This window comes from Aotus nancymaae, unplaced genomic scaffold, assembly GCF_030222135.1.
Source record: "Aotus nancymaae isolate 86718 unplaced genomic scaffold, 86718_ANA_hifiasm-v0.15.2.pri h1tg000064l_1, whole genome shotgun sequence".
Taxonomy (NCBI): domain Eukaryota; kingdom Metazoa; phylum Chordata; class Mammalia; order Primates; family Aotidae; genus Aotus; species Aotus nancymaae.
In genome coordinates, this window is record NW_026988479.1 from 26,062,428 (window position 1) to 26,087,569 (window position 25,142).

Here is a 25,142-nt window from a genome sequence, read left to right on the forward strand (position 1 = left end):
GAATTCTTGGTGTAAACTCAAGGGAGCAGCTTGAGGTCTTCTCTGGAGCTTACCCAACCGAAGATGCTGCTTGCTGCGATTTCCCAAGATGTAAATGAACTGGGCTTCATCTGTTCCCCATTTCAGTTCCCCTGCCTCGTATAGGTCCTAAAGCAGAAGAGGTGGCACGTAACTGAAAGAGGAAACCTCAGGAGACAGCACACGCTGGCCAAGCCACGCAGAACTGCTGCCTGACTCCTGAACACACCAGTCACTGGTGGCCTGAGGACCTCTGCATATAAAACAGGCACGTATCGCTTAATGATGGGGATACATTCTGAGAACTGCCACTGTTAGGCAACTTTGCCATTGTGTGAACATCACAGAATGCACTTACACACACCTAGATGGCATAGCCTACTAAACACACCCAGACTACATGGTATATAGCCTATTGCTCCTAGGCTGCACACCTGCTCAGCATGTTACCTTACTGAATACTGCAGGCAACTGCAACACGAAGGCAAGAATTTGTGTATCTAGACATATATAATCATAGAGAAGGCATAGTAAAAATACGGGGTTAAAATCTTATGGGACTAGCATCACATATGTGTTCCATCATTAACCAAAATGTCATTTATGTGGTACATGACTATACCTATATGCCTTTCTTCCTTTCTTTCTGGAGAAACTCCTACTCAACCTTCAAGGCCCAGTTAAATGACCCAGTTTTTCTCAAAGTATTTCCCGGTGCTCCCAGGCAGAGTTCTATTTCCCTCCCTTCCTCCCTCTCTGAGGCTCCCCTAGCTTTCTTCTTTATCACTTTGATCTACTGTATATGATAATGATTTCTGCATGTGTCTATCTCTACACTATTGCATGGGCTCCTTAGCAACAGGAACTATGTCATAGCATTCTCTGTATCTGCCTCCGTAGTGCTGCTGGGATGTACTGAGTGCTCAAAACGCCTGCAACACACGGCACATTGATAGAGAAGGTTTTTGTGTGATTAATAAATACTTGTCTCTCCAAGTACCACTTAATTTTGTTCATTAGTGATTTCCCAATGCTTGGCAGAGTGCCTAGCATGTACTAGGTATTTTACTTCAATAATATCAAATAACTGAATCAATAAAGAAAGCTCCAAAGTAATTCTTACCAATATTACATATGAGATGTACCTATGAAAGATAACTTAGATCTTCTCTTCAACAAAGCACTGTATATATGACAGCTGTGGCTGGGTTATTTCCAGTATTTGATGCAAATGACTTCACCTCCAGCCCTTCCCAGGGCCCTAACCTCTCCCCTCAGTGACTTTCACTGATGCTTGTTTACCTGGACATCCTGTTGTACCAAGTCCTCACTCACTACGTCATCCTCCTCCCTGGTTCCCTGGGCAGAGACAAAGAATATGTGTTTCAAACACTGCAAAGGTGGGAGGGAGGCCTGGAGGCCAGAGGTGGTGACAGAGAAAGCAGGAAAACCCTAGTGGCCCAGATGTGTCTAGAAGCAGTGACTGCTATTGCAGGAAGACCACAGTATGTGTTCTGTGAGGCAATCAAAGGGTCCCTCCCTCTGGCCTTTCCCTTCATTCTCAGGGCTGGGTCCACACAGGAGAGTCCCAAGAACAACCAAGGTTCTTCCAGGTGTCCCCAGCCCAGAGGTAGGCAGACCCCTGTCCTGAGGACATCTCTGAGGACAGGGCCCCAGGTTCTCAAGGGTCTCTGCCACAGATCCTGGCATTGCCCATGACACTCCCCCAGCAATGATTCCATAGGGGCAAAGGGTCTGAACATTTGCATTCCATTAGGAGCCTTTATACCTTAACTTAAATAATTCACCAATGAGGATTTGGGACTCGGGTCCTAAGATGTGAGCTCAAAAGCTGCAAAGTCACCAAATCCTATTGGTGCTTCTGCTGTTCTGCCCAAGCCCTTTGTCCCATTTGATCGAGGAAGCTTACAAATAGAAGGATGCACAAAGCAAACAGGGGCAGGCAGTATTGAACTCCTTCTTACACAGGAGAGGTCTATGGCCATCCCCATTCCCCCTGGATCGTGGGTTCCAGGACCTCAAACCCCTGGGTTCTCTTTGCAATTGAGCAGAAGACAGGGCTGGCAAGCTTACAGCGTGTGCTGTGCTGCTGCTTACTGTCAGACCTTGAGGATACAAAACTCTTGACTCCAAAATACAGGGATAGGACACTCCTCTCCAGAACAAGCAGCTTTGAAAATGGGGCACAGGTTACACTGTCCCATTCCTCAGGTTTCTCCTGATCATTCCCCAGCTGGTTAATACGGGGTTGTTATGGCAATGAGAGGAAAATAGTTGGGAGGAGCTGGTATAAAATGGGAAATGCGGGGGAGAGGAAATATAGTGGTGGCTTAATTTCTATAAAGTTTCATAACCATCTGGTCCTTGGAGCTGAGCTTGAGACATCTCAGTGCCTGTTCCTGCTGTGCCTGTGGTTACGAGATACCTACAGGGCCAGGTAGATAACATTCACGAAGCGGGCAGGGGGCATATGCTCTCTAGCCCACTGCAGTCACGCAGAATGCAGGCCTTCTGCTACCACAACTTTCAATACATCAGAATAATCCAGAAATCCGTTTTTTGAGCAAAATCTCACAATTATTTCTTTCCTTTTTTTTGAGACGGAGTCTCACTCTGTTGCCCAGGCTGGAGTGGCACAATCTCGCCTCACTGCAACCTCCAACTCCCAGGTTCAAGCGATTCTCCTGCTTCACCTTCCTGAGTAGCTGGGATTACAGGTGCCCGCCACCATGCCCAGCTAATTTTTGTATTTTTAGTAGAGACGGGGTTTCACTGTGTTGGCCAGGCTGGTCTCAAACTTGTGATCTCAACTGATCTGGTGCCTTGGCCTCCCAAAGTGCTGGGATTACCGCTGTGAGCCACTGCACCCAGCCAAAATCTCACAATTTTTAATTGTTAGCAACTAACTCAAACTGGTTTTGCTTTGTTTCTTAAAACACATTGTATGGGAAAAAAAATCCAACTTGGCAGGTTGAATTCAGCCACAGACGCCAGTTCGTAGCCTCCTAATAGTCTCTTTGTGATATACTCCTCGGGCGGGCTGTGAGGTGGCAATAAGGCTCAGATGTGGGAGACTCAACGCAGCTGCCCCAGGAGTGCTGGAGTCCAGAAATGCTGCATGTGCAGCTGTGGACGCAATGGCAGGAAGGAGGCCCAGAGAGAAACGGGAGGAGCAAGTGTGGGGAGAGGAAGAAAGTCACAGCAGAAGACACTCCTGGGCATGGAGGACTGTATGCCAAAGGGAAAGAGGGTCACCTGAATGCACCTGCCTGCGCAAACCAGGGAAAACTGACCAGATCCCTGGGCATTCAGAGCTACACCCAGGTGAGCCAGACAGAAGCCATCCCAAGCTCCAGCGGGAAAAAACAGGCTGTGAACCAACCTGGAGCAGGACTATAAGCATCTTCTGGAAGTGGCCAGAGGTGTCGCCGATGATGTCAGCCTCCAGGTCCCGCTCGTAGGCTGTAGAAATGAACACAAGCTTTAATCTCATCCCCCGACACCTCAGGGATCCAGGATAAAGGCCCCTGCTGCCTCCAAAATGATCAGATATTTTTTAAAAATTCCAAAACCCACTCTACATGACCATCATGGCAAGACCCAGGGTATATTTTCACAGCTCTTCGTGCTGAGCATGATATGATGAAATGGAATCTGTCCACTCTCTCTACCTTACCTGTACCTTGATGGCCCACCTGGACAGTGGTTACAGCTTTCCAGTGGGTCTCTTCTCCTCTATTCTCAATTCCTTTCCAATCCATGGCAACAAGGATGGCTGCCTGAAAACCCACATTTGATCGTGATACTCCCCAGCTTCTTATTAGACTCAGAATAAAACGCCATCTTCTCTTGGCCTGCAGGCCCTGTGTGATCCTGTCCTGTCCTCTACCTGTCTAGCCTTGTACCGGCTACCAGGCTCATTTCTGCTTTAGGGCCTTTGCACTGGCAGTGCCCTCTGTTGGAAGGATCTTCTCTCTATTCTTTATACAACTGGTTCCTCATTTCCTCCCAAGACCTCCCTGGTGAAAGTTTGATTCTTGTTACCTTGTTTGTTTCCCTCATAATACTCAGCTAAAATACATCATTGTGTTTATCTGTTTACCTGTTTATTGTATGTCTCCTTCATTATCTCATTGGTCTAAGAGAGAGGGACCCCTTTGGTTTTATCCACCACCATAGCCTGAGAACCTAGCATATCACCCAGCACAGAGCAAGTACTTATTGGATAGATGAATGGGTGAACAAATGGATCAGAGGAAAGGAGGAGAGAAGGTAGATGGCTAGAATCTTAGTCCCCACCGTTGCAATCAACCTCATTCTGTATCTGAAGATCCTAAGTGGCCCCTCCTGCCCATCTCACCATCTTTGTATGCTGCCACCAGCTGGTGCATCTGCTCATTGGTCCGGGAAGCCAAGATCTCAATGAGGCACTTCTCATCGGTGCCAATGCCCTGGGAGAAGAAAAGGAGCCCATGAGTTAAGGGCGGGGATGGGAGGCCACTGGACCCAGGCTGGGATCTGGGAGTGGCCAGGGCTGCGACACCCCAGCACTGAGGAGGCTCCTACCCAACTCTTAGGCATTGACTGGGAATTGCTGCCTTGAGACTCGTAAGACATGGTCATATGGTTTGGATGTGTGTCCCCACCAAATCTCACGTCGAACTGTAGACCTGGATGTTGGAAGTGGGGCCTGGTGGGAGGTGATTGGATTATGGGGGCGGTTTCTCATGAATAGTTAGCACCATCCCCTTGGTACTGTCCTCACGATCATAAGTTCTTGTGAGATCTGGTTGTTTAAAAGTATGCAGCCCCTCCCCACCTGCCCCCTCGCTCCTGCCCCCGTGATGTGAGATGCCTATACTCTCTTTGCCTTCTGCTACGATTGGAAGCGTCCCAAGGTTTCCCCAGAAGCAGAAGCCACGGAGCTTCCTGTTCAGCCTGCAGAACGATGAGCCAATTAAGCCTCTTTTCTTTATAAATTACCCACTCTCAGGTGTTTCTTTATAGCAATGTGAGAATGGACTAATATGCATAGGTTTTAGTTCTGCCTCTCCCAGCTTTGTGAATTTGCTTTGTGAATTCTCTTCAGAAACTATCTTTTTGGGCCTCAGTTTTCTCATCTGTAAAATGGAGATGATATTAGTTGCTGTGCCAAACTCACAGGGAGATTGAGAAGATAATACTCTCTCACACTGCTAAGTGCGTCAGTTTGTAAAGTGAATTCATGCTTAATAGCTCATAGGAGACGGAGTGCTAGATATAGTTAAAGGGCTGTGTCTCTCTTTTTCCTAGAGGGCAATTCTCTATCTCTACCCCAACCAGGCTGAGCTACTCCTTATACTCTAAACACAGGTCCACAACTTCTGCCATTTTTATCCCCATTTACAAAGAACGTCAAGGCATTTACAAGGCACGTCAATAACCTTGACGCTCCTATCCACCAAATCCTCTCTGGGCTTTGGGGCTTAACTTGATCCTATTATCCTGAAAGATGCCCTCTCAAACAACCCTTGGCCCAGTGTCATGTTGGTTACCTTTAGTGTGCCCTTGGCCTCAGGAGTGTTAGACACAATTTGTCTCCATGTCCCTAGAACCTGCTTCCATGGACTGCAAACTCCTGGTAAAGGGGTCTGCACCAAGGGCCCCTTTCATGGGGTCTGCATCACGCTAACATCTGTCTGCATCTGGCTGTCTGAAGATCGGGATGCTCCTCTGGGATAAATTTAGATGTGTCTTTGAAGCAGGGTGGGTATGGGGTTCACCAGCTGCTTTTGGAAGAGCCCAGATTCTTCCCATTAACCATATCCCCACCCCAACACACACATACACCCTCACTTCTTACCGAGATGGCATCTTTAATTTCTTTGGCGTCACAATAGGCAGGTGGCCTCATCAGACCCACAATCAGCCGTTCAAACTTGCCCGTCAATTCATACTTCAAATTATCAATGAGGTCCTGGGGGGTGGGGAGAAAGAGGAGATAGAAGAGGAAAGGGGAGGAGTAGTTACAATGGTAAGAGTTACACTTAATGAGCACTTACTCTGGCAGGTGCTGGGCTAAGTAATCTCGTTAAATTATCACCTTGGAGGTATATACTATTACCAACCCTGCGAGACAGGCTCAGAGACAACAGGTGTCTAACTCCGAGTCATGCTGCTAGCAAACGACTGTTCAGGGTGAAGTCCACAGCGCTGTGCCACTTCCCCACCACTGTGTTTCCTCGTTTACTGTGTGTCTCTCTCACTATCTGGCAGTCCACAGAGTTGACACCTCATATATCGTATTCACTAGTGCAGCCATAACACCTACCACGAGCCTAGCCCACAGCAGGTGCTGAAGGTGTATTAAAGGCTGAAAGACACCCAATGGATGAGAAGAAAAAGAGCAGGGTAAGGTGTCAGCCCAGAGGCTGACCTGGAGTGCGAGATCCAGGAAAGAACCTGAATGAGCACACGCAAGTGAATAAAATCATTCTCCCACCCCCACCCCCACCCCATGGGCCCTGCGGTTGCCATGGTTACCTTGCCATAGAGGGACTTGTAGCTCTGACAGACCTCCTGCCTCTGCCTGTTGCTCCGGGAGGTGATAATGTCCAGTATGGCCTCCTTGTCACTGCCTGAAATAGGGGAGGGCAATCATCATCCTACCCACCCTGCCTCCAGGAAGCCCAGCAGGGCTGCTTCCTTCCCTGGACACAGGCCTCATAGCTCCCTGCAGGCCTCAGCATGAGCCTTCTGCTCATCAGGTGCTGGTGTCAGGGCAGAGGGTCAGTGGGGACTTATTAAGTCACCACTGAAAGAGGACATAGCATATACAATATGTAACCTCAGAAGGCCCCTGATCCAGCTTCTCACTGCACAAATCAGGGAAATAAGGCCCAGAGAGGGGCAAGAACTTGTCCAAGGTCTCACAATGGACCTGGCTAAGAAAACTCAGGTGTCCTAACACCCAGTACAGGGTTCTTTCCGCCACAAGACGAAGAAGAACATAAGCACCACCTTCAGATTGTGGCTGCCTCTAATCAAAGGAAGCAGGCGGCGTTATCAGGAGGGGGATCTACAAAGGAAACTTCCACTACACTAATGAAGCAAATCGGGTGGTAAATCCATGGGTGAAATTTCTGTTACTCTTTATACCTTTTTGTCGGAAACATTTTATTATAACATCATGAAAATTAATAAAAAGAGGAGACCAAAAAATGAGTAAGTGCACTTCACCATTTCATAGACCCTACCACCACCACCAGAAGGGTTCTGGACTGTGTCTACATTTGGGGGATAACCCCCAAGCTCCTGAGAAGCCTGGCACCCACCAAAGCCCTTCATGGCGGTGTACAGAGCCTCGGCATCCTGGTTGGGGTCAAAGCCTGGGAAGTCATGGATGGAGCCCCGGTACTTGGCACCCTGTGAAGAGAAAAGCAGACGGTGAGGCTGCCAGCCCTCCACTGAGACCCAGCTCTCAGCCTCAACCTTGGGTCAGATGCCTACCCTGGTCCAGACTGAGCTCTTTCCCTTGCAAAACCGAGTGCTGGCCACATACACCCTGGGTAGGAGTATGGATGACTCTCCCACACCACTTGCTGCAACCTGCCCAAAGGACAGTGCCATTTCCCCAAGGGAGGGTGGCTTGGCCAAAGCCTACAGCCCTGTACCACCTTCCAAAGCATCCAGAAGAGGGTAAAGAAAGCCTGATTGAATGTAGGAGATGAAAATGATCCCTGCAAGAGTAGCAAGAGTCACCCACCCCCCCACCCCACACACATACCCCTATGTCTCTCTCTGTCTGTCTATCTATCTATCTATCTATTTTAAGAGATGGGGGTCTCACTCTGTTGCCCTGGCTAATTTTGAATGCCCGGCTCTCAAATGATCCTCCCACCTTGGCCTCCCAAAGTGCTGGGATTACAGGCATGAGCAAGGGTACCCAGCCAGACCCTGGTATTTTTATGGCATTTTACAGTTTACACTTTCATCTCTGTGAATATGATTAGTTTAGCCATTTGTAGAAGCTCTTAAGATTATTTCTATCACACAGACAAGGAAGCCAAGCCCAAAGAAGAGCCACTTATGGGAGGTTGCACAGAACCCAGACCTCCCTGTCCCCCTCTGCTCTCCAGCTCCAGGAACCTTGCAGGGGCCAGCTACTGAGGGTGGGGTCCTGGGCTCAGGGGGCCCAGAGCTACTCTCAGTTCAATGCCAAGACCAGGTGCTGCCCTTCTGGGCCCAGTAAACTGCACTGTGAACTGGCATCTGAGGACAAGCTGGCTTGGTCTCTGAGGGGAAGGAGAGAAGCGGCAGAGAGCCAGAGGATCTTAGACATCGAACCTGAACCTGAATGCACAATGGGACTGGTTCACAGAGAAGTCAGACGTGGGTCAGCTACATGCACTGAGAAGTGGGGGGTCTGGGAGAGCAGCCGATGGCTGGGAGAGTGGAGGATGCCAGAGCCTGTCACCGAGCACACAGCACAGTGACAAGGCACTCAGTTTGTGCTAGGCCCTACGCTAATGGCTGAGGAGTTGGGGAGAAAGGGGACCCAATTCCTGTCTTTCACAAGCTCCTGGCTCAGTGGCAGAGAGAGACAAGCACATCAATTACTATAAAGCTCGTAACATCAATTACTATAAAGCTCGTAATAAATACACTAAGACAAAAATAAGGTAATGTGGGAAAACAGCAGAGGTTGATCCAGCTGTGGGGAAATCAAAAAAGACTCCAGGCCGGGCGCGGTGGCTCAAGCCTGTAATCCCAGCACTTTGGGAGGCCGAGGCGGGTGGATCACGAGGTCAAGAGATCGAGACCATCCTGGTCAACATGGTGAAACCCCGTCTCTACTAATACAAAAAATTAGCTGGGCACGGTGGCGCGTGCCTGTAATCCCAGCTACTCAGGAGGCTGAGGCAGGAGAATTGCCTGAACCCAGGAGGCGGAGGTTGCGGTGAGCCGAGATCGCGCCATTGCACTCCAGCCTGGGTATCAAGAGCGAAACTCCGTCTCAAAAAAAAAAAAAAGACTCCAAAGAAGAGGGAATTGGGGGTGGCCCACATAGAACTTGCCTTCAAGGAGTGAGAGGTGGAGCAGAGAGAGCCCTGGACTGTCTCCTGTCTCCGCCTCCCAGTTTCTGCACTGCAGGACCCTGGCCAGGCCTCTGGAGGCTCTGGTCTCTGTCTGCAGAGGCTGGCTCCTCTGAGGTATGCATGCGTGGGTGTGTAGTTACTATTTAAAGTTCTGACCAGAAAGGAACACAGCCCTCTTCTGCCACCTGGGAATCCCCTGCAACCCGATCACACCCCTGGGGAGAGACATAAAGCGTAACACATGCTGAATACCCAGAGCAGGGCACCTTGCAAGGAGCTCAGTGAGCACAGGATGGGGGCTTTACCGCCAATGCTTCCTTTGGCCTTACTTCAGACCTCAGGGCCGGAGCCTGAGAAATTCCTGCTGCCTTCTCCACCCTGGCAGGCAGTTTGATCCAGAAACCTCTGAGAGCAGATATCAGATCCATTCTGCCCATGGCACAGAAACTGACCAAAGGAGGCACTCAAGTATTTGTCACATGAATAAATGAACAAGAACAAGGAACAACTTCTAAATTGTCCTCCAGGAATTTCACTTCTAAATCCTTTTCTCTTTCTTTCTGGACACCTTTAGCCAAGCAATATTAAAAAAGTATGGCAGACAATATTAGCTTCTGGGATGGATGAAGAAACAAGAGATGGCCAGGCATAGTGGCTCAAGCCTGTAATCCTAGCACTTTGGGAGGCAGAGGTGGGAGGATCACTTGGGGTCGGGAGTTCGAGACCAGCCTGGCCAACATACTGAAACCCTGTCTCTACTAAAAATACACAAATTAGCTGGGCATGGTGGCAGGCACCTGTAATCCCAGCTACTTGGGAGGCTGAGGCAGGAGAATCGCTTGAACCTGGGAGGCAGAGGTTGTAGTGAGCCAAGATCACACCACTGCACTCCAGCCTGGGCGACACAAGACTGACTATGTTTCAAAAAAAAGAGAAAGAGAAACAAGAAGGCCCAGAGGCTCAGAGGCTCAAAATTATTGCTTTGCAAGGATTCTCAAAGACCTTTTAGTTCAGCTTCCCACTCAGTTCTTGAGTCCATGGAGAACAGCGACTGTCATGAATAGGACAAATCATTCTGCCTAAGAAGAAGTGTGGAGCCCCAGCTCTAGCACAGGCTTGGCACAGAGACTGGAAGTAACTGTGACTGGGCTGAATGAGTGAATGGAGACACCTGTGATGGCCCGAGCTCTGAGATGGAGGATGCGGAAGGGAAGTGGTGAAGGGAGACCTCCTGGCACTAGATCTCTAGCAGCGTGTCTCCAGTGCCAGGGCCTCCTGGGACCAGCGTGGAAATATTAAGCTTTGAGAGGTGCCACCAGGGTCAGGTCCTCCAGGGTCTGTCCGGGCCCTCTGCAGCTATCCTGTTGCCATGATTCATGGCTGTTTTTCCTTCCACCTGTCTGGACCAATGTGTCCTAACCCACAGTAGCACCAGCCTCCAATCCACTTCAGTCATAGGATGTCCTTCCCTCGGCTCACTTGGAATAAGAGAGGGAAAGTACTTTGAGAACCACAAGCTGAGACCTAAATGAGGATGGTTGGTCTTAATATTACCACCTGTGTCCCAGAAGACCCAACAGAGAGGGCAGATGACATGTCAAGACCACACGGCAAGACAGAGGCCCAGCTCGGAAGGGAATCCCAGGCTCTTTCTAACAGACCAATCTCTCCCTTCCCCTCAGATTCCATCTGAGTGGGGGCTGGAGATAAGAAGGGACAACCACCACACAGCCCAGTGCTTCCTCCTGGTCAACAAGGCCGCCTGCCCCTCCCTGAATACTGAAGCATTTGAGTTACTGCCCTGCACCGTTTGCCTCTATGCCATTTCAACCCTACATTCAAGGCTCTAAACAGGCAGCAATGCTGTCCAATCCATGGCATCCTAAGTGCTTCTCACACTCAGATACTTACTCTTCCAGGGTAGCTAGGGCCAGCCTACCTACCACTCATTCAATCAAACAACACTTACTGGGAATCTACTAAGTAGATGCTTAGGACCAGGGACCACTAAGAACTCAGAATCTGTTAGAGAGATACATGACAACTCCAACAACAATGCAGTGTGGTGGATATGATGCTAAGGGCAGCAGGGAACCAGGAGATATTTCCTCTAGAAGCTCTGGGAGGGCAGGGACCGTGTCTGTCTTGCTCACTGATGCAATTCTAGCACCAAGCACAGAGCCTGGAGCAATCAAGCACTCACTGAATATGTGTTTCATAAATGGATGGATGAGTGACTGTGAATATATTCCAAGCAGATCAGAGAAGACTTTCTGGAGGTGATGTCTAAGATAAGTCCTAAAGGATGAGCAACAGCTGGCTCCAAGGACTTAGAGGAGAGAGGGGAAAGGTGAAGAGGAAGAAGGCATCACACAGAGGAGACTCGTGGCAAAGGCCTGGAGGGAAGCAAGGGGCATTTGGGAAAGCCCCCCCACCCCAGAGTCTCCAGTGCTCAGAGCAGATGCTCGGTGTCACTAAAATTATCCACTAGAAGGGGGCTAGGCAAAGAGATGAGGCTAGAAAAGATGATAGGGAGAAACAATTTAGACTCCTGTAATGCTGGCAAGGGCAGCTCTAGCCCTGCTGGACTGGCCTGGGCACAACACCTCAGCCAGGACCTGGGTAAGGCAAGGCTCTAGCACCCTGGCGTTGTTTTCCTTATCCATTAAACACAGCTGGCCACTCACAACCCTGTCCCTAGTATTTAGCATTCTTCACTAGGCTAAGCCATGTGACTCGCCTTGTAGATAGATTAAAAACAGTCAAATAGCAGCAGATTTCATATGGTTCCAAGTCTGGTTGATATTTGGCATCTAGAAGATATTTTAACTTGTCTGCTGGGGTAGCGGTGTGTTGGTGGGACAAGCACTAAGATATAGTCTAAGTCCAGATTCTCCAGAGCTCACAGTCAGATGCCCAAAGTCGCTAAGGATATGGGATTGCAAGCTGCCGGGAGGGTATGCGGAGAAGAGGGAAGGATGTTCCCAGAATGAAGGGCGGCGGTTGAGGCAGCACGCAGATCCCCTTTCCTATTGCCGCTCCTCCCCCTCCACTACTCCCGCTCATACAGTGTGGGTGGTCACAGCAGTGTCTGGGGAAGGCAGAAGTCCATGCTGGGGGAAGGGTGCCTAATGACCTACACAAGGCTTGATCAAAACGCTCACTTAGAGACAAGCTTTCTGAGCAGCAAGCTTGGGCTCCTGCACAGTTCTTTGCACAGGACTAATATGATCTTCCAAGTGATGGCCTACTAGAGTAGTTGTCCTGGGACCCCACAGGATCATAGCCTCTAGAAGCAAAGGTGGGGGCTTAGCACTGGTCATATTTGGAGACACAGAGACATCTAAGACACAGAGACATTCAAATTATCCAGGCCCAAGCTTCCCACTGTGAGCCATTCTCACACCAACTTCGTGAATTCTGCATCTCTAAGTGCCACCTGTACAGCTGCACGGGCTTCTCCTCACCCACCCCACCCTGATTGCCTGTCGCACCTCTGGTAGACAGGTTCCTGGCTGCAGGAACCCATGATCGAGACAGGGGAGAGCAAAGAAGGGACTTTCCACCCTGAAATATTCAGTAGGTTGTGGTGCCAGCTGGTGAGCATCCGGGCCCTGGGGGTCTGCGGGGCTGGGCCCCACCCAGGCTGCTGCTGCTGGGGCAGGAGTCCTGGTGGCCTCTCAGGAGCAGAGGCGATGTTCCCAGAGAGACAGGTACCTGGCCAGAACTCCAGCTGAGAGCTGCCTTGACCGATCCTGACCCAGACCTCACCTCCACAGCTCCCAGAAGTCCCAGGCACAGCACCTCCCTATCCTGCCCTGTCCTCAAGGTGTTTTTATGTTCATTATTGCATTCAAACCCAGAACGTCCCTGTGAAATGGAGGCCACAGCGCCATGCCTCCTGGGTCTTCCATGATACTACCCTATTTCTTCATGTCTTTGGGCATCAAGTTCTCTTCCGAAAGAAGAGATCGGGGAACAGCACAATAACTACAGTGGAAGGAACTGGGGGATGACTAGGCCAGAGAAGAGGAAGCAGTTTGCTGTGTGCGTACCCACGTATGTATGCATGCATACATGTGTGCGTGTGTTGGGGTATTGGGAGAAACCTGATTCAAGCTAATAATTGAAAGCCGAGCTAATAACTGGAAGCACAACTTCAGCTCAATGGCAGGGAGGCTTTTCTCACATTTCTCCAATACTGTCTTCTGTAACCCTCACCTCTCCCCCAAACCACTGCACCCCAAGCATCAGATTACTTTCACTCCCTTGAGCATGCGGCATTCACTCTCCCTCTAGCCTCTGTCCAGTTGTCCCTACCTAGACCACTCAGCCCCCTTGTTCCTTCCCTGAGTAGCTCTCCCTAGGCAGCTTTCCCTCTCTCCTCAACCTAGGTGGGGTGCACTCCTGCGTGCCCCCAGAGCTCCTTTACTGCTCCGCCAGAACACTGTACATGGGGGGTGCCAACTCACCCCGTGGGAGGAGGGTTCCCTAAGGCGCTGCCACCCTGGGACTCGCTTGCAGGAGGTCTGCTGGCACCCGGTCCATGGCAACAAGAAACCACAGATCTGCCAGGCAGAAGGCAAGGCCCAAGAACACTGGACAAAGGTCCAAAGATCTGCACCCTAGGTTCTGGCCTCTCTCATCTCCCAGGGACTGGCCTGTCCACTGAGATCATCTAGGATCCTGCAATTCAAATGCCTTTCAGGAAGCAGCTCTAGTATGACTACACATAGGAAATGGGGAGCAGCGAAAGTTCCACCTTGGATTTTTGCCCATAACCAGTAACATTCTCTCCTCCTGGTCAGAGAGGCCTCTTGTACACACAGTACAAGTGGCTGAGAGGGAGGCCACAGCCAGGACTTCTCGGAGGGTACTGATCCTATATCCTATAACACACTGTGCTCTTTAGAAACCATGAATATCCTTTAGGCCCAGGTTCACTGGGGGCAGTCATGATGTCAGGGATGGATGGAATTTTGTTATTACTGAGTTTAACCATTGCATAAGGGGAACATGAGGTCCAAAGACCTCACAGACAACTTCTTTCTGTGCAGTCTGTGGCCAGTAATTCTGGGTTGGGGTAAGGGACAATGGGGCCAAATCCCCTGAGTCTCTTCAAGATCCCCGAGTTTCTTCTCCCTGCAATCCCATCATTACACTGACTGCATTGCTTTCTCCAAGGCCAGCCAACAGACAGCACTCTCAGGCAAACTCCAACAGAGGAGAGTGGGTTTTTTTGTTTTTTGAGACTCAATCTGTAGCCCAGGCTGGAGTGCAGTGGCATGATCTCTGCTCACTGCAGCCTCAGTCTCCTGGGCTCAGGTGATTCTCACTGCTTAGCCTCCTAAGCAGCTGGGACTACAAGTACGTGTCACCGTTGTATTTTTTTAGAGACGGATTTCCACCATATTGCCCAGGCTGGTCTCAGAATCCTGGGCTCAAGTGCTCTGCCCACTTCAGCCTCCCAAAGTGCTGGGATTATAGGTGAGAGACACCATACCTGGCCTCAACAGAGCACAGTCAAGGTCAGAGTCCGAGCTCTGACCATGGCAAGAACCCAGTCGCAGTCACATGGGAGTAAAAGTTCTCATGTGCTTCCATTCTATTGCCCAGCAGAGTAATCAGACAGCATGAAAGACTGAGGTTAGAGTCTCCTAAGCCAAGAAAATTCAATTCCACTTGGATGTGGCAGAGAACATTTCCATATCCAGAGCAGAGAAGCCCCTCTATTGCCTTTTTGCCTGTTGAGTATCCATTTCCCTTCCTCAGGCAAAAAGGTTCAGGTGGGACCAACTCCACCATTTTGTTCCAAGAAATAGCAGGTTACCCAAGCCCAGGCAATGAAAACTAAGCCTGAGCCTTCCCCTGGAATCATGGGGCATGAGTTATGTTGTTTTCTCCCTAGGCTGCCAAGACAGCAGAACGGAAGCCTGGAGCTGCTGGTGGCTACCATGCCAATGCAAAGAAGAACCTACCCAAGAATGAAGCCACCAGAAGCAGCCCAGCTCATAGAGGCAGAATCTTGACACTATCATTTCAACTCCTGGATGCAACCAGACCTGAAGCCCTGGGCCTCTCTGTCAGGTAAGCCAATACACATCCTTTTCTGCTTAGGATATTGTGTGTTATATTACATTATTGTGACCTGCATCTAAAGAGCCATGACTTATAACAGGAGCAAGCAAAGCCTAAGAACCTTTCCTCCTTCTTTCAAGCTGAAGGTACCAGGGGTCTCTGCAGCACGTCTAGTGACCCCAGGAGGATCCCAGGCCCAAAGAAGGCAGAGCACCACCTTCAGGAAAGAGAGGCCCCTTACCTGCGCTGGTTTGGCCATGGTCTCCGGTTCTGCAGCAGAATCCACTGTAGAGAAGAAAGAGAACATGTGAGATTCCCCCCAACTCTAATCCTCCTGTTTCTTTACCCCACATTTCCTCCCTCTGCTGTTTTCCAGCTGCCTCCAGCCCTTCAGGTTAAATCAGACCCAATGACCCAGCTCAGAGCCAATCAGGTTTTTTTCAGAAGACAACGGACAGACTAGATGGTGTCCAGACATTCACAGTAGTATAAGAAAGGGATGTGGAACCCTGAGGGAGGGTGGGCATAGCACTAACCCACCTCTGACCCTTTGACTCCTCCAGACTAGGAAGGGGTACCTGTCTCAGCACTGACTCAGTTAATATAGAAATCTTTCCACAAATCAGATTCTCCTTTTTTATAGAAAAAAAAAAACTGAAGCTGGAACATCACAATATATGAGCCAAAAGCACACAGCTCAGAACTGAATTCAACCATTTCCAGATCCCAGAGTCCATACTATCTGCACCATGCATGCCCTCTTTTCAAGTCAACAAGGATGGCTTCAGAACCAGAGCTTGACCGCCTGCAGATAAGACTCAAAGGGCTTCCAACCACCTGCTGCAATATCTGAAGGACTGTCGTTCCTGGACAAGTCAATATGGACTCATTTAGCACCTACTCCAAGTCAGGCACTGCTCTGGGCACTGTGCATACAGAATTATGAGAGATTGTTTAACTTTGTTTCTCTGGAGCTTATGCTGTAATGGAAATGAATAACGAATGCATACATCAGGCTGAGATAAGAACTACAGAGAAAAGACAAGGCTTGGTCAGGAGAGTGACAAGGGGTGTAGTCCCAGGTGGAGGGCTCAGAGGGTCTCACGAATGCAACTGGGGGCACACCGGGGGGCAGTGCAAGTGAGGAACCACTATGAGCTCAGTATGACTGATGTGGTAGCAGGGAGCGGGGGGTGATGTGGTAGGATGTAGGGTCTGGGACCAGTGCCTGAGACCACTGTAAAGACTCGATTTTTCAGGCTGGTTATGGTAGCCCAGCACTTTGGGAGGCCAAGGTGGGAGGATAATTTGAGCCCAGGAGTTCGAGATCAGCCTAGGCAACATAGTGAGACCTGCCCCCATCTCTATGAAAAAATACAAAAAAAATTATCCATCTCTATTAAAAAATACAAAAAAATTAGCTGGACATGGTGGCATACGCCTATAGTCCCAGCTACTCCGGAGGCTGAGGTGGCAGGATTGCTTGAACTCAGGAGGTCGAGGCTGTGATGAACCAAGATTACACCACTGCACTACAGCCTGTCTCAAAAAAAAAAAAAAAAACTGGAACACACAGGAAACAGGACACATATCTCATGGAAAATGGTAAGGGTTGGGCATGGTGACTCATACCTGTAATCCCAGCACTTTGGGAGGCTGGGGCGGGCGGATCACAAGGTCAGGAGATAGAGACCACCCTGGTCAACATGGTCAAACCCCATCTCTACTGAAAATACAAAAAATTAGCCGGGGGTGTTGGCATGCACCTGTAGTCCTAGCTACTCGGGAGGCTGAGGCAGAAGCATCGCTTGAACCCAGGAGGCGGAGGTTGCAGTGAGCTGAGATCGCGCCACTGCAGTCCAGCCTGGTGACAGAGTGAGACTCGGTCTCAAAAAAAAAAAAGAATGGACATGAGGCCAACAAACATATGAAAAAATGCTCATCATCACTGGTCATTAGAGAAATGCAAATCAAAACTACATTGAGATACCATCTCACGCCAGTTAGAATGGCGATCATTAAAAAATCTGGAGAAAACAGATGCTGGAGAGGATGTGGAGAAATAGGAACACTTTTACACTGTTGGTGGGAGTGTAAATTAGTTCAACCACTGTGGAAAACAGTGTGGCAATTCCTCAAGGACCTAGAAATAGAAATTCCATTTGACCCAGCAATCCCATTACTGGGCATATATTCAAAGGATTATAAATCGTTCTACTATAAGGACACATGCACACGAATGTTCATTGCAGCACAGTTTACAATAGCAAAGACCTGGAACCAACCCAAATGCCCATCGATGATAGACTGGACAGGAAAAATGTGGCACATATACACCATGGAATATTATGCAGCCATTAAAAACGAGGAGTTCACGTCCTTTGTAGGGACATGGATGAACCTGGAAACCATCATTCTCAGCAAACTGACACAAGAACACAAAATCAAACACCACAGGTTCTCACTCATAGGCGGGTATTGAACAAGGAGAACACATGGACACAGGGAGGGGAGCACTATACACGGGGGTCTGTTGGGAGGGCGGGGGGGACAGCGGGGGGGTGGGGAGTTGGGGAGGGATAGCATGGAGAGAAATGCCAGATATAGGTGAAGGGGAGGGAGGCAGCAAATCACACTGCCACGTATGCACCTATGCAACAATCTTGCATGTTCTTCACATGTACCCCAAAACCTAAAATGCAATAAAAAAAAAAAAATTAAAAAAAAAAAAAAAAAAGAATGGATAAGGAATATCAAGAGACAGGATCTATAGTGAAGGAACAAAGGTATGTTACCTAAAAATAAATGCAAAAAAGAGATGTAACTGACTTGGGAAGGGGAAGAAAGGGGGTGGTGACCTGGCTAATGAACACTCAGGAGGGCAACAGATGAACGTTTAACTTAGCTTCTAATAAAAAACAACAATAACAATCTTCTTAAGACAAGGAGAGGAGAAACAAAGGACCACTACTTTCCGCTCTAAGCAGGTCTGGGCAATTTGATCTCTCTTAACAATATCTTTGTATTGCTTTTTAAAAGTAAACAACAGAGGCCAGGAGCAGTGTCTCATGCCTATAATCCCAGCACTTTGGGAGGCCGAGCAGGGAGGATCACCTGGGGCCAGGAGTTCAAGACCAGCCTGGCCAACGTGTGAAACCCTGTCTCTATTAAAAAATATAAAAATTAGCCAGGCGTGATGTTGTGTGCCTGTAGTCCCTGCATGTAGGAGGCTTAGGCAGCAGAATTGCTTGAGCTGGGGAGGTAGAGGTTGCGGTGAGCAGAGATGGCACCACTGCAATCCAGGCTGGGCAACAGAGCAAGACTCTGACTCAAAAAAGAAAAAAAAAAAAAAAAAAGGATACACAACAACACAACAAATTCAATCAGACTTACCCTAAGACTTAGGGGAGATCTTGAAGAGACCAGTCCCTGATCTCAGGTCACAATCCTGCCCTCACTTTGGGATTACTGGTATGACAGTGGGGAGACCCAAAGACCTGGATTCCAACGCTTGTTTTATTATTGATTAGTCATGTGACCATGGGCTTATTGCTCATTTTTGAGTTCAGGGTTATCTCAAACACAAAACTGAAGCTTTCCCTTTCCTGCTTTGTAGGGTTGCTGAAGGATAAGACCTAAGTTATGTCAAAGGCAGCACATAAGAGGCCAGGCACGAGACCTTTCTTAGTAAATAGCAGCATTCATTGTGCTGCTGGGAAGTTGAGGATAGAGGCTCTGTCATTTTTGCCTCTGTGTCCCCACTGGCTAATTATGAGTGCCCCAAGCTGCGGTCAGCAGAGGACAGTCATCAGATGGGGCTGGGAGTGGAAGGCAGAGGACAGATCTGCCTGCAAATGCAGCTTAGCTCAGCTCAGCTCGAGGAAACTTTGCTGTTTCCCTGGCAACCAGGGGCCCCTTGGTATAACTGTGCAGCTCTCACCAGGAAATGGAAACTGTACCCCCTTTCCAGTGTGTGTTGGGGGAGGAGGGGCCCACATCTACCCCAGGATAGGGCTGGAGGCCAGCTCTGGGTTTCCTCTGACCTGGTGGATGGTAGGGGGAGAAAGTGAAGGAAGCCCAAGGCTAGCAGAGAACCAGGGACTGGATGAGACCCAGGAAGTTAGTTGACACAGGCAGAGGGAGGGCTGAAGTCTGTTACCTCCAGCCTTGAAGCACTTCCTTTGGCCTTGTTGCTGGAAATTTCAGCTGCTGGCTGCAGCCCAGACTCATCTGGAGGAGCGCCCCTTTTCAAGGAGAGATGGCTCCAAGGAGGGGCCTCTTACTCTTTGGGAAAATATTCTCAGCTCTGAGAGCAGTTTCTGTGTGCCTTGTGTGAGTACACGGTTCATATGTAAAAAGCAAGCTCCTTCCAGAACTAGATGCTCGGACTGCAGTTCTGAGGGCCCGTCCCCCTACTGATTCCACAGCCCCTCCTCTGAGGGCTCTGGGAAGCTCCTGAGCTAATCATAAATACACCATTTACCCTGGCTTTAAGATGGCTTCTGATCCCTCCTGGAGCAACCCAGACCATACTGCTCAAATTGGCTGGGTATTTCACATCCAGTGTTTCAGAATCCCAGAAGGGCCCTTAATAATCCATGACTCCAAGTCCCTCATTTTCTAGATGGGGCAAAGGCATTTCAGAAAGGGAGAGTGACTTGCCAGGGCCCAGGAAGCAGCCAACATCTCTGCCTAGCAGCCCTCGATCATAACAAGCCCCCAAACAACTGTGGGTCTTGGCTGCAATGGAACACCAGGAAGAGTCCAATGAAAAGACCCCGGTTCTGGTACCCAGTCTGCTGCTGTGTGTAACCTCAGACAAGACAGGTCCCTCTCTGGGCCTTCATTTCTTCATCTCTAAAGTGGGGACAATACATCACTCCCTCTTTGGTAGGATCTAGAGTGAGAGGCTTTTAGAGATTTCAACCCAGGATTTTCACAGCAGAGTATCAGTCCTAGGAGGGTTATCTCCTAGGCCATAGGATTCCTTCCCATCTCCTCCCGCCAATATGCAACTTTCATCATCTTGGTTGAAACAGCTGTTCAAGACTAGTAAGCAGGGTCATTCCAGACCTGTGCCTCTTTCCTCCCAGGAACCTGGATTCTCTCAGCTCTAGATGAGATTCACTGTTATGACTTATCATGACTGATCACTCCTGAAACCCACACAGGGGCAAAGTGGCCTGGGTGGCTTTGTGCTGCTGTAGCCACCCTTTAGGAAGGCCGAGCGGGGGAGATCACCTGGAGCCAGGAGTTCGAGATCAGCCTGTGGCAGCAGGAAGTGGGGGGTGGTGTGGAAGGATGCAGGATCTGGAACTCTTTTGCCTGCAATCCTTTTGCTTGCAATCAATCACGTTTCTTTCCTTCCCCTTTGAGAGCTCCAGGCTGACTCTAGAAGGAACAGCTCACAATGGCCTAACCACAGAGATGTGGATAGAGAAAGGGTTTTGTCCAAGTCATGTGAAGGCATGGGCTCTGAGGCACAGATGTTGCCCAGCAGTGTGTGATTTAAGTAAGTTACTTAAACTGAATCTCAATTCCCATGTCTGCAAAATACAGATAGAAATATCTATATGTACTGAGAAATAAATGAAATAACAGGTGAAAAACACTTAGCACGGTGCCTGGCACACAGTAAAGACTCAAGAAATGGTGGCTTTTATTACGATAAGCCCAAACATTTACAATGGAGGCAATGTGGCATTCGAATGAATGCAGGCTTTGTGGTCAATGCCCAAGTTTAAATCCTGACAATGAAAATTCCTAGCTCAGTAACTTGGGCAAGTTATGGAATTTCTCTGCCTCAGTTTCTTCATCTCTGAAATGACAATCTCGTAAGGTTTTTGTGAAGATTCAATGAAGTAAGGCAGGTAAAATACTTAGCATGGCCAGGTGCAGATTAAATGTTTAATAAGTGGTGACTTCTGTTGCCACAATTGTCATTATTAGAGCAGTGATCTCCAAAGTGGGGTACTGGGTATGACAATCCACTGGGGCACAGGACAAGAATATCACCACTTTTCAAATGTTTTACTCTTGCCCTTTTATGTCTCATTTTTATGTTTGTTATATAAAGAAAATATGGCCAGGCACAGTGGCTCACGCCTGTAATCTGAGCACTTTGGGAGGCCGAGGTGGGAGGATCACCTGAGGTCGGGAGTTCAAGATCACCTTGACCAACATGGAGAAACCCTGTCTCTATTAAAAATACAAAATCAGCTGGGCGTGGTGGCGCATGCCTGTAATCCCAGTGACTTGCAAGGCTGAAGCAGGAGAATTGCTTGAACCTGGGAGGCAGAGGTTACAGTGAGACAAGATTGCGCCATTGCATTCCAGCTTGGGTGACAAGAGCAAAACTCCACCTCAAAAAAAAAAAAAGAAAAAGAAAAAGAAAAAGAAAAAGAAAATATTAGGGGTGCAGGCCAGTAGAGGTGCACAGTCAAAATTTGGATTCAAGGGAATGGAGGCGGGGACATGCCAGGAAGAATAGGAATACCAGGATAAGAAAAAGCATTTCTGTTCTCAAAGGTAGCTTGGGCTGTGGAGGAACAGAGTACACTTTTGAGGGAAAGGAGATGCTGAGTGTAAGCAGGTGAAACCAGGTGTGGTGGGAGGGCGATTTAAGAAAAAAGAAATAATATGGAAAATCATGCAAAAAAAAAACCCACCCAGACCTCTGCCTCAGGGGAGTGCCTGAAGGGCTACAGCCTGAGCCACAGCACTCCTTTGCTCACAAGTCTCCAACGGCATCCCTTCATACTGGGCCTCTAAGCTCGGCAGCCAAGGCCCTTGGTTCTCCTTCCTGACTTCTCTGCCATCACCCCCTTCTTCTTCACCCTCTCTCCCCTGCTAAACCAGGAATGCCTTCCAGCAACAATTTTTTTTATCCAGCTTTCTAGAATCTATATCAACGCTTCTCAATTCTAGCTTCATTAATATAACTTGGGGAATTTTTCAAAATTACCGAAGATTTAAGGTCAACCCTTAGAGATGCTGACTCAACTGCTGGGGTGAGGCCTGGGCTTTGGTAATTTCTAAAAACTTTCCTAGGTGATTTTAATGTGCAGCCAAGGAGGCTGAGAACCACTGTTATCTGCTGGATTCAAATGCCACCTTTTCTAACAAGCCAGAAGGTATTTCTCCCTTGGGTGCTCCAAAACCACCTTGATCTGAGTGGCTTTGGTCAATCACTGTGGATTTACCATTTCTCTGTTAGATAGGGGCTGCTGGCCTCCAAGGTATTATGGGAAAAAAATCTGTACTTCAAAGGAAACCCCTCTAGGTTGTCTGACTCTAGACTTTCATTGTCTTTGAGCTACTTTACAGCTCAGTAAGTTGCAGATAATTGATGGTAACACAAAGTAATTCTAATATATACTGCTTGCTCTATCTGGTAAAGGTCCAACTGATTTCCCACCCCCTCAGGTAGAAAAACCAGTTTTGTCTCTAACTGCACATTTCTTTCAATGCAAAGGTGTCTTTTGAGCTGGTTATAACATCTGCCTGGTGCAGTCATTGATTACTAAGTAGAACAACACATGATCATTTTTGTATCTGTATGAGTCATAATTTTACCCTTTTTAGAAAATTACCATATCTGCCTCTTTGCTGCACCTCTACCACGGGGCGTGGCTCTAATGGATGGTTGGGGGTAAAATGGACTAAGTGGCTTTCATCCTTTCTTTAGTGGTCTCAGCACATGGAACCATCTACTAGTGGTTTTCAAACCGTGCTTTACTCCTCTTTCGGTAACCAGCAGAGAAACTAGAAAGGTTAGGTCACTTACCCAGCATCATAAGAAAATCAGTCACGAAGCAGGGGCTTGTTTTTCAACAAACACTCGTTTGAGCACCTCCTACAAACTAGGCCCACTGGTAGAAGTTGGGGGTCAAACAGAAAATGAGACAGACAAGGCTCCTGGCCCTACAAAGCTGGTGATGTGGTGATGTCATACAGCAGTTTGCAGCATATCTATCTATCTATATATTTTGATCCTATACAGAACCAGTAACCCATGAAAAACTGAGTATTTACCATGATAAACAGAAATATACCTTTAAAATATGGCATTAAAATTACCTGTAATAAGGAGTCCAATAGTTTCTTCCTGTACTCCCAAAAGATTATCTTCAGTGCCTCCTGGGTGTATCCATCCCACTTGAAAGGCCCCTGGCCTATAAAATCTAGGTCCTTCCCTCATTTCCCTTTCTTGATGGCTTCTCTCCCCACCTGCAGGAAGACACCTTGATTCTGATGAAGCCAGGGTAAATGCCATCCCTGGCCCTGTGTGTGGGCACACCTCCAGCTTGAGGCACTCGGGTTTCTTAGAGAGCAGTGTCTTTTCCTCTTCTGACCCAGAACCATTGATCCTAGAGCAGGACAAGGCCTCAGGAGATCATCTGTCTGCCTCAGGAGTGGACTAGTCTAGCCTAGGATTGAACCCCAGCTCAGGTCACTTTTGTGAGAGGCAGCAAAGTAGTGTCTCACAGTATACAGTCTAGAGCCAGACTGCCTGAGACTGAAGCCTGAGGGTGATATTCAGTAGCTGTGTGGTGTCGTGCAAGTATTGAACCTCTCTGGGCCTGTTTCATATGTATTTTTTTTTAAATGGTGGGATAAAAATAGCAACTGTCTCATGGGAGTTATGATGAGGATGAAAAAAATTAAGACAAGTCTAGTGCTTAGAAGAGGACCTGGCACACAGGAAGCACTATATTGGATAAGTGTTTGTCATGATTATTTCTTCCTTAAACTTTTGAGGGCTGGAGTGTCCACCTCTGCGAAATAACAGCATCTAACATGTCAAGGGTTCAGCCGAGGGCTGGCAAGTTGCAAGTGTTCAAGAAATAATAGTGGATACCATTTTATTGCCATTATTTAAGGAGCACTAGGACATGTGTTTTTCAGAAGAGGAACCTGAGGCTCAGGTCACCTGCCTTCTCAAGCACCACACCCCTTTGAGATAACAGCAGCACTTTCACATCTGCCATCTTACAGCCTCATGAAGGCATCAGTCTCATCCTCATTTTGCAGATAGGCGGGACATCCAAGGAACCTATGCACAGTCGCTCCTCCATAGCCAGGCTCTGTGGGGGCTTCTCAACTCCAGGAGGAAAGGGAATGAGGCTGGATTCCAAGGCAAGTTTATAGGCATAAAGACACCCCTCCGACTCCCTCTCCTCTATTGGCAAGAGAGAAGGGGTACATGCATGCTCAGGAATCTTGGTAGAGACCACATCCTGTGCTTTGTCACCACCCAGGAAGTATGTTGGAGAGGCTGGGTGGGGTGAGGCTAGTGACTCCACTGGGCCTCCCCAGAAAATCCTAGAATGGTAGAGCAAGAAGCATTCAGACCCAACCCATTTTATTGATATCAGTGGGGTGTCCTGGGTACATGTCCTATCCCTGTAGAGAGGAGGGGGCTAAGCCTCAGAGGGGTAGTAGGTGTGCCCAGGGAACTTAGCTGGTTAGTGGCAGGGCAGGGGCTGGGTGTGAGGCTGGATCCTGGCAGCCCAGGGCTCCCTCTGGGTGCTGCAGTGCAGATTTGCCAGTCACTGGCAGCTACCCAACACTGCAGACTCCCCCACCTGGCCCCTCAAGAGCCCAGGCCTTGGGCTTCGCTGGCCCCTCCTCTGCATGCTCACATCTACATTTTGCCTGAGCAACAGCTGTGGCCCTTATCCAGAAACTGCAAATATTTTCTGTATCTCAGCAGAGGCAGCCTTAGGAACAAAGGGTAGATAAGGCAAAGAAAGATGGATGAGTGATTGTCACAGCTGCAGAGAGGGATGAAAGCCTCTGCCTCCCGCCCTACACGGCCCCACCCAACTCCCAGAATCCTAAATCTTAGAACAGTTGAATCCTAGAATGTCTGCCCTGGAAGTGGCAGCCAGCTCAGCAGACTTTGCTCCAGTTGGGGCAAAGGCCTGGAGAAAAGGGCTTGCTCTA

The 25,142-nt window shown here is 48.7% G+C and overlaps 1 protein-coding gene across 2 annotated transcripts in view; it reads right to left on the reverse strand.

The window, feature by feature from the left end:
• ANXA6 (annexin A6) overlaps positions 1–25,142 on the reverse strand; it is a 60,977-nt gene that overhangs the window by 34,400 nt on the left and 1,435 nt on the right. For both annotated transcript variants that reach the window (XM_012438227.2, XM_012437484.2), the window contains exons 2-9: positions 15,436–15,479; positions 7,353–7,443; positions 6,562–6,656; positions 5,882–5,995; positions 4,400–4,490; positions 3,422–3,501; positions 1,321–1,377; positions 54–147 (exon numbers count right to left, since the gene is read on the reverse strand). In XM_012438227.2, coding sequence (XP_012293650.2) covers positions 54–147; positions 1,321–1,377; positions 3,422–3,501; positions 4,400–4,490; positions 5,882–5,995; positions 6,562–6,656; positions 7,353–7,443; positions 15,436–15,453 — 640 coding nt within the window. In that variant the 5' untranslated portion in view covers positions 15,454–15,479. The remainder of the gene's footprint in view (positions 1–53; positions 148–1,320; positions 1,378–3,421; positions 3,502–4,399; positions 4,491–5,881; positions 5,996–6,561; positions 6,657–7,352; positions 7,444–15,435; positions 15,480–25,142) is intronic.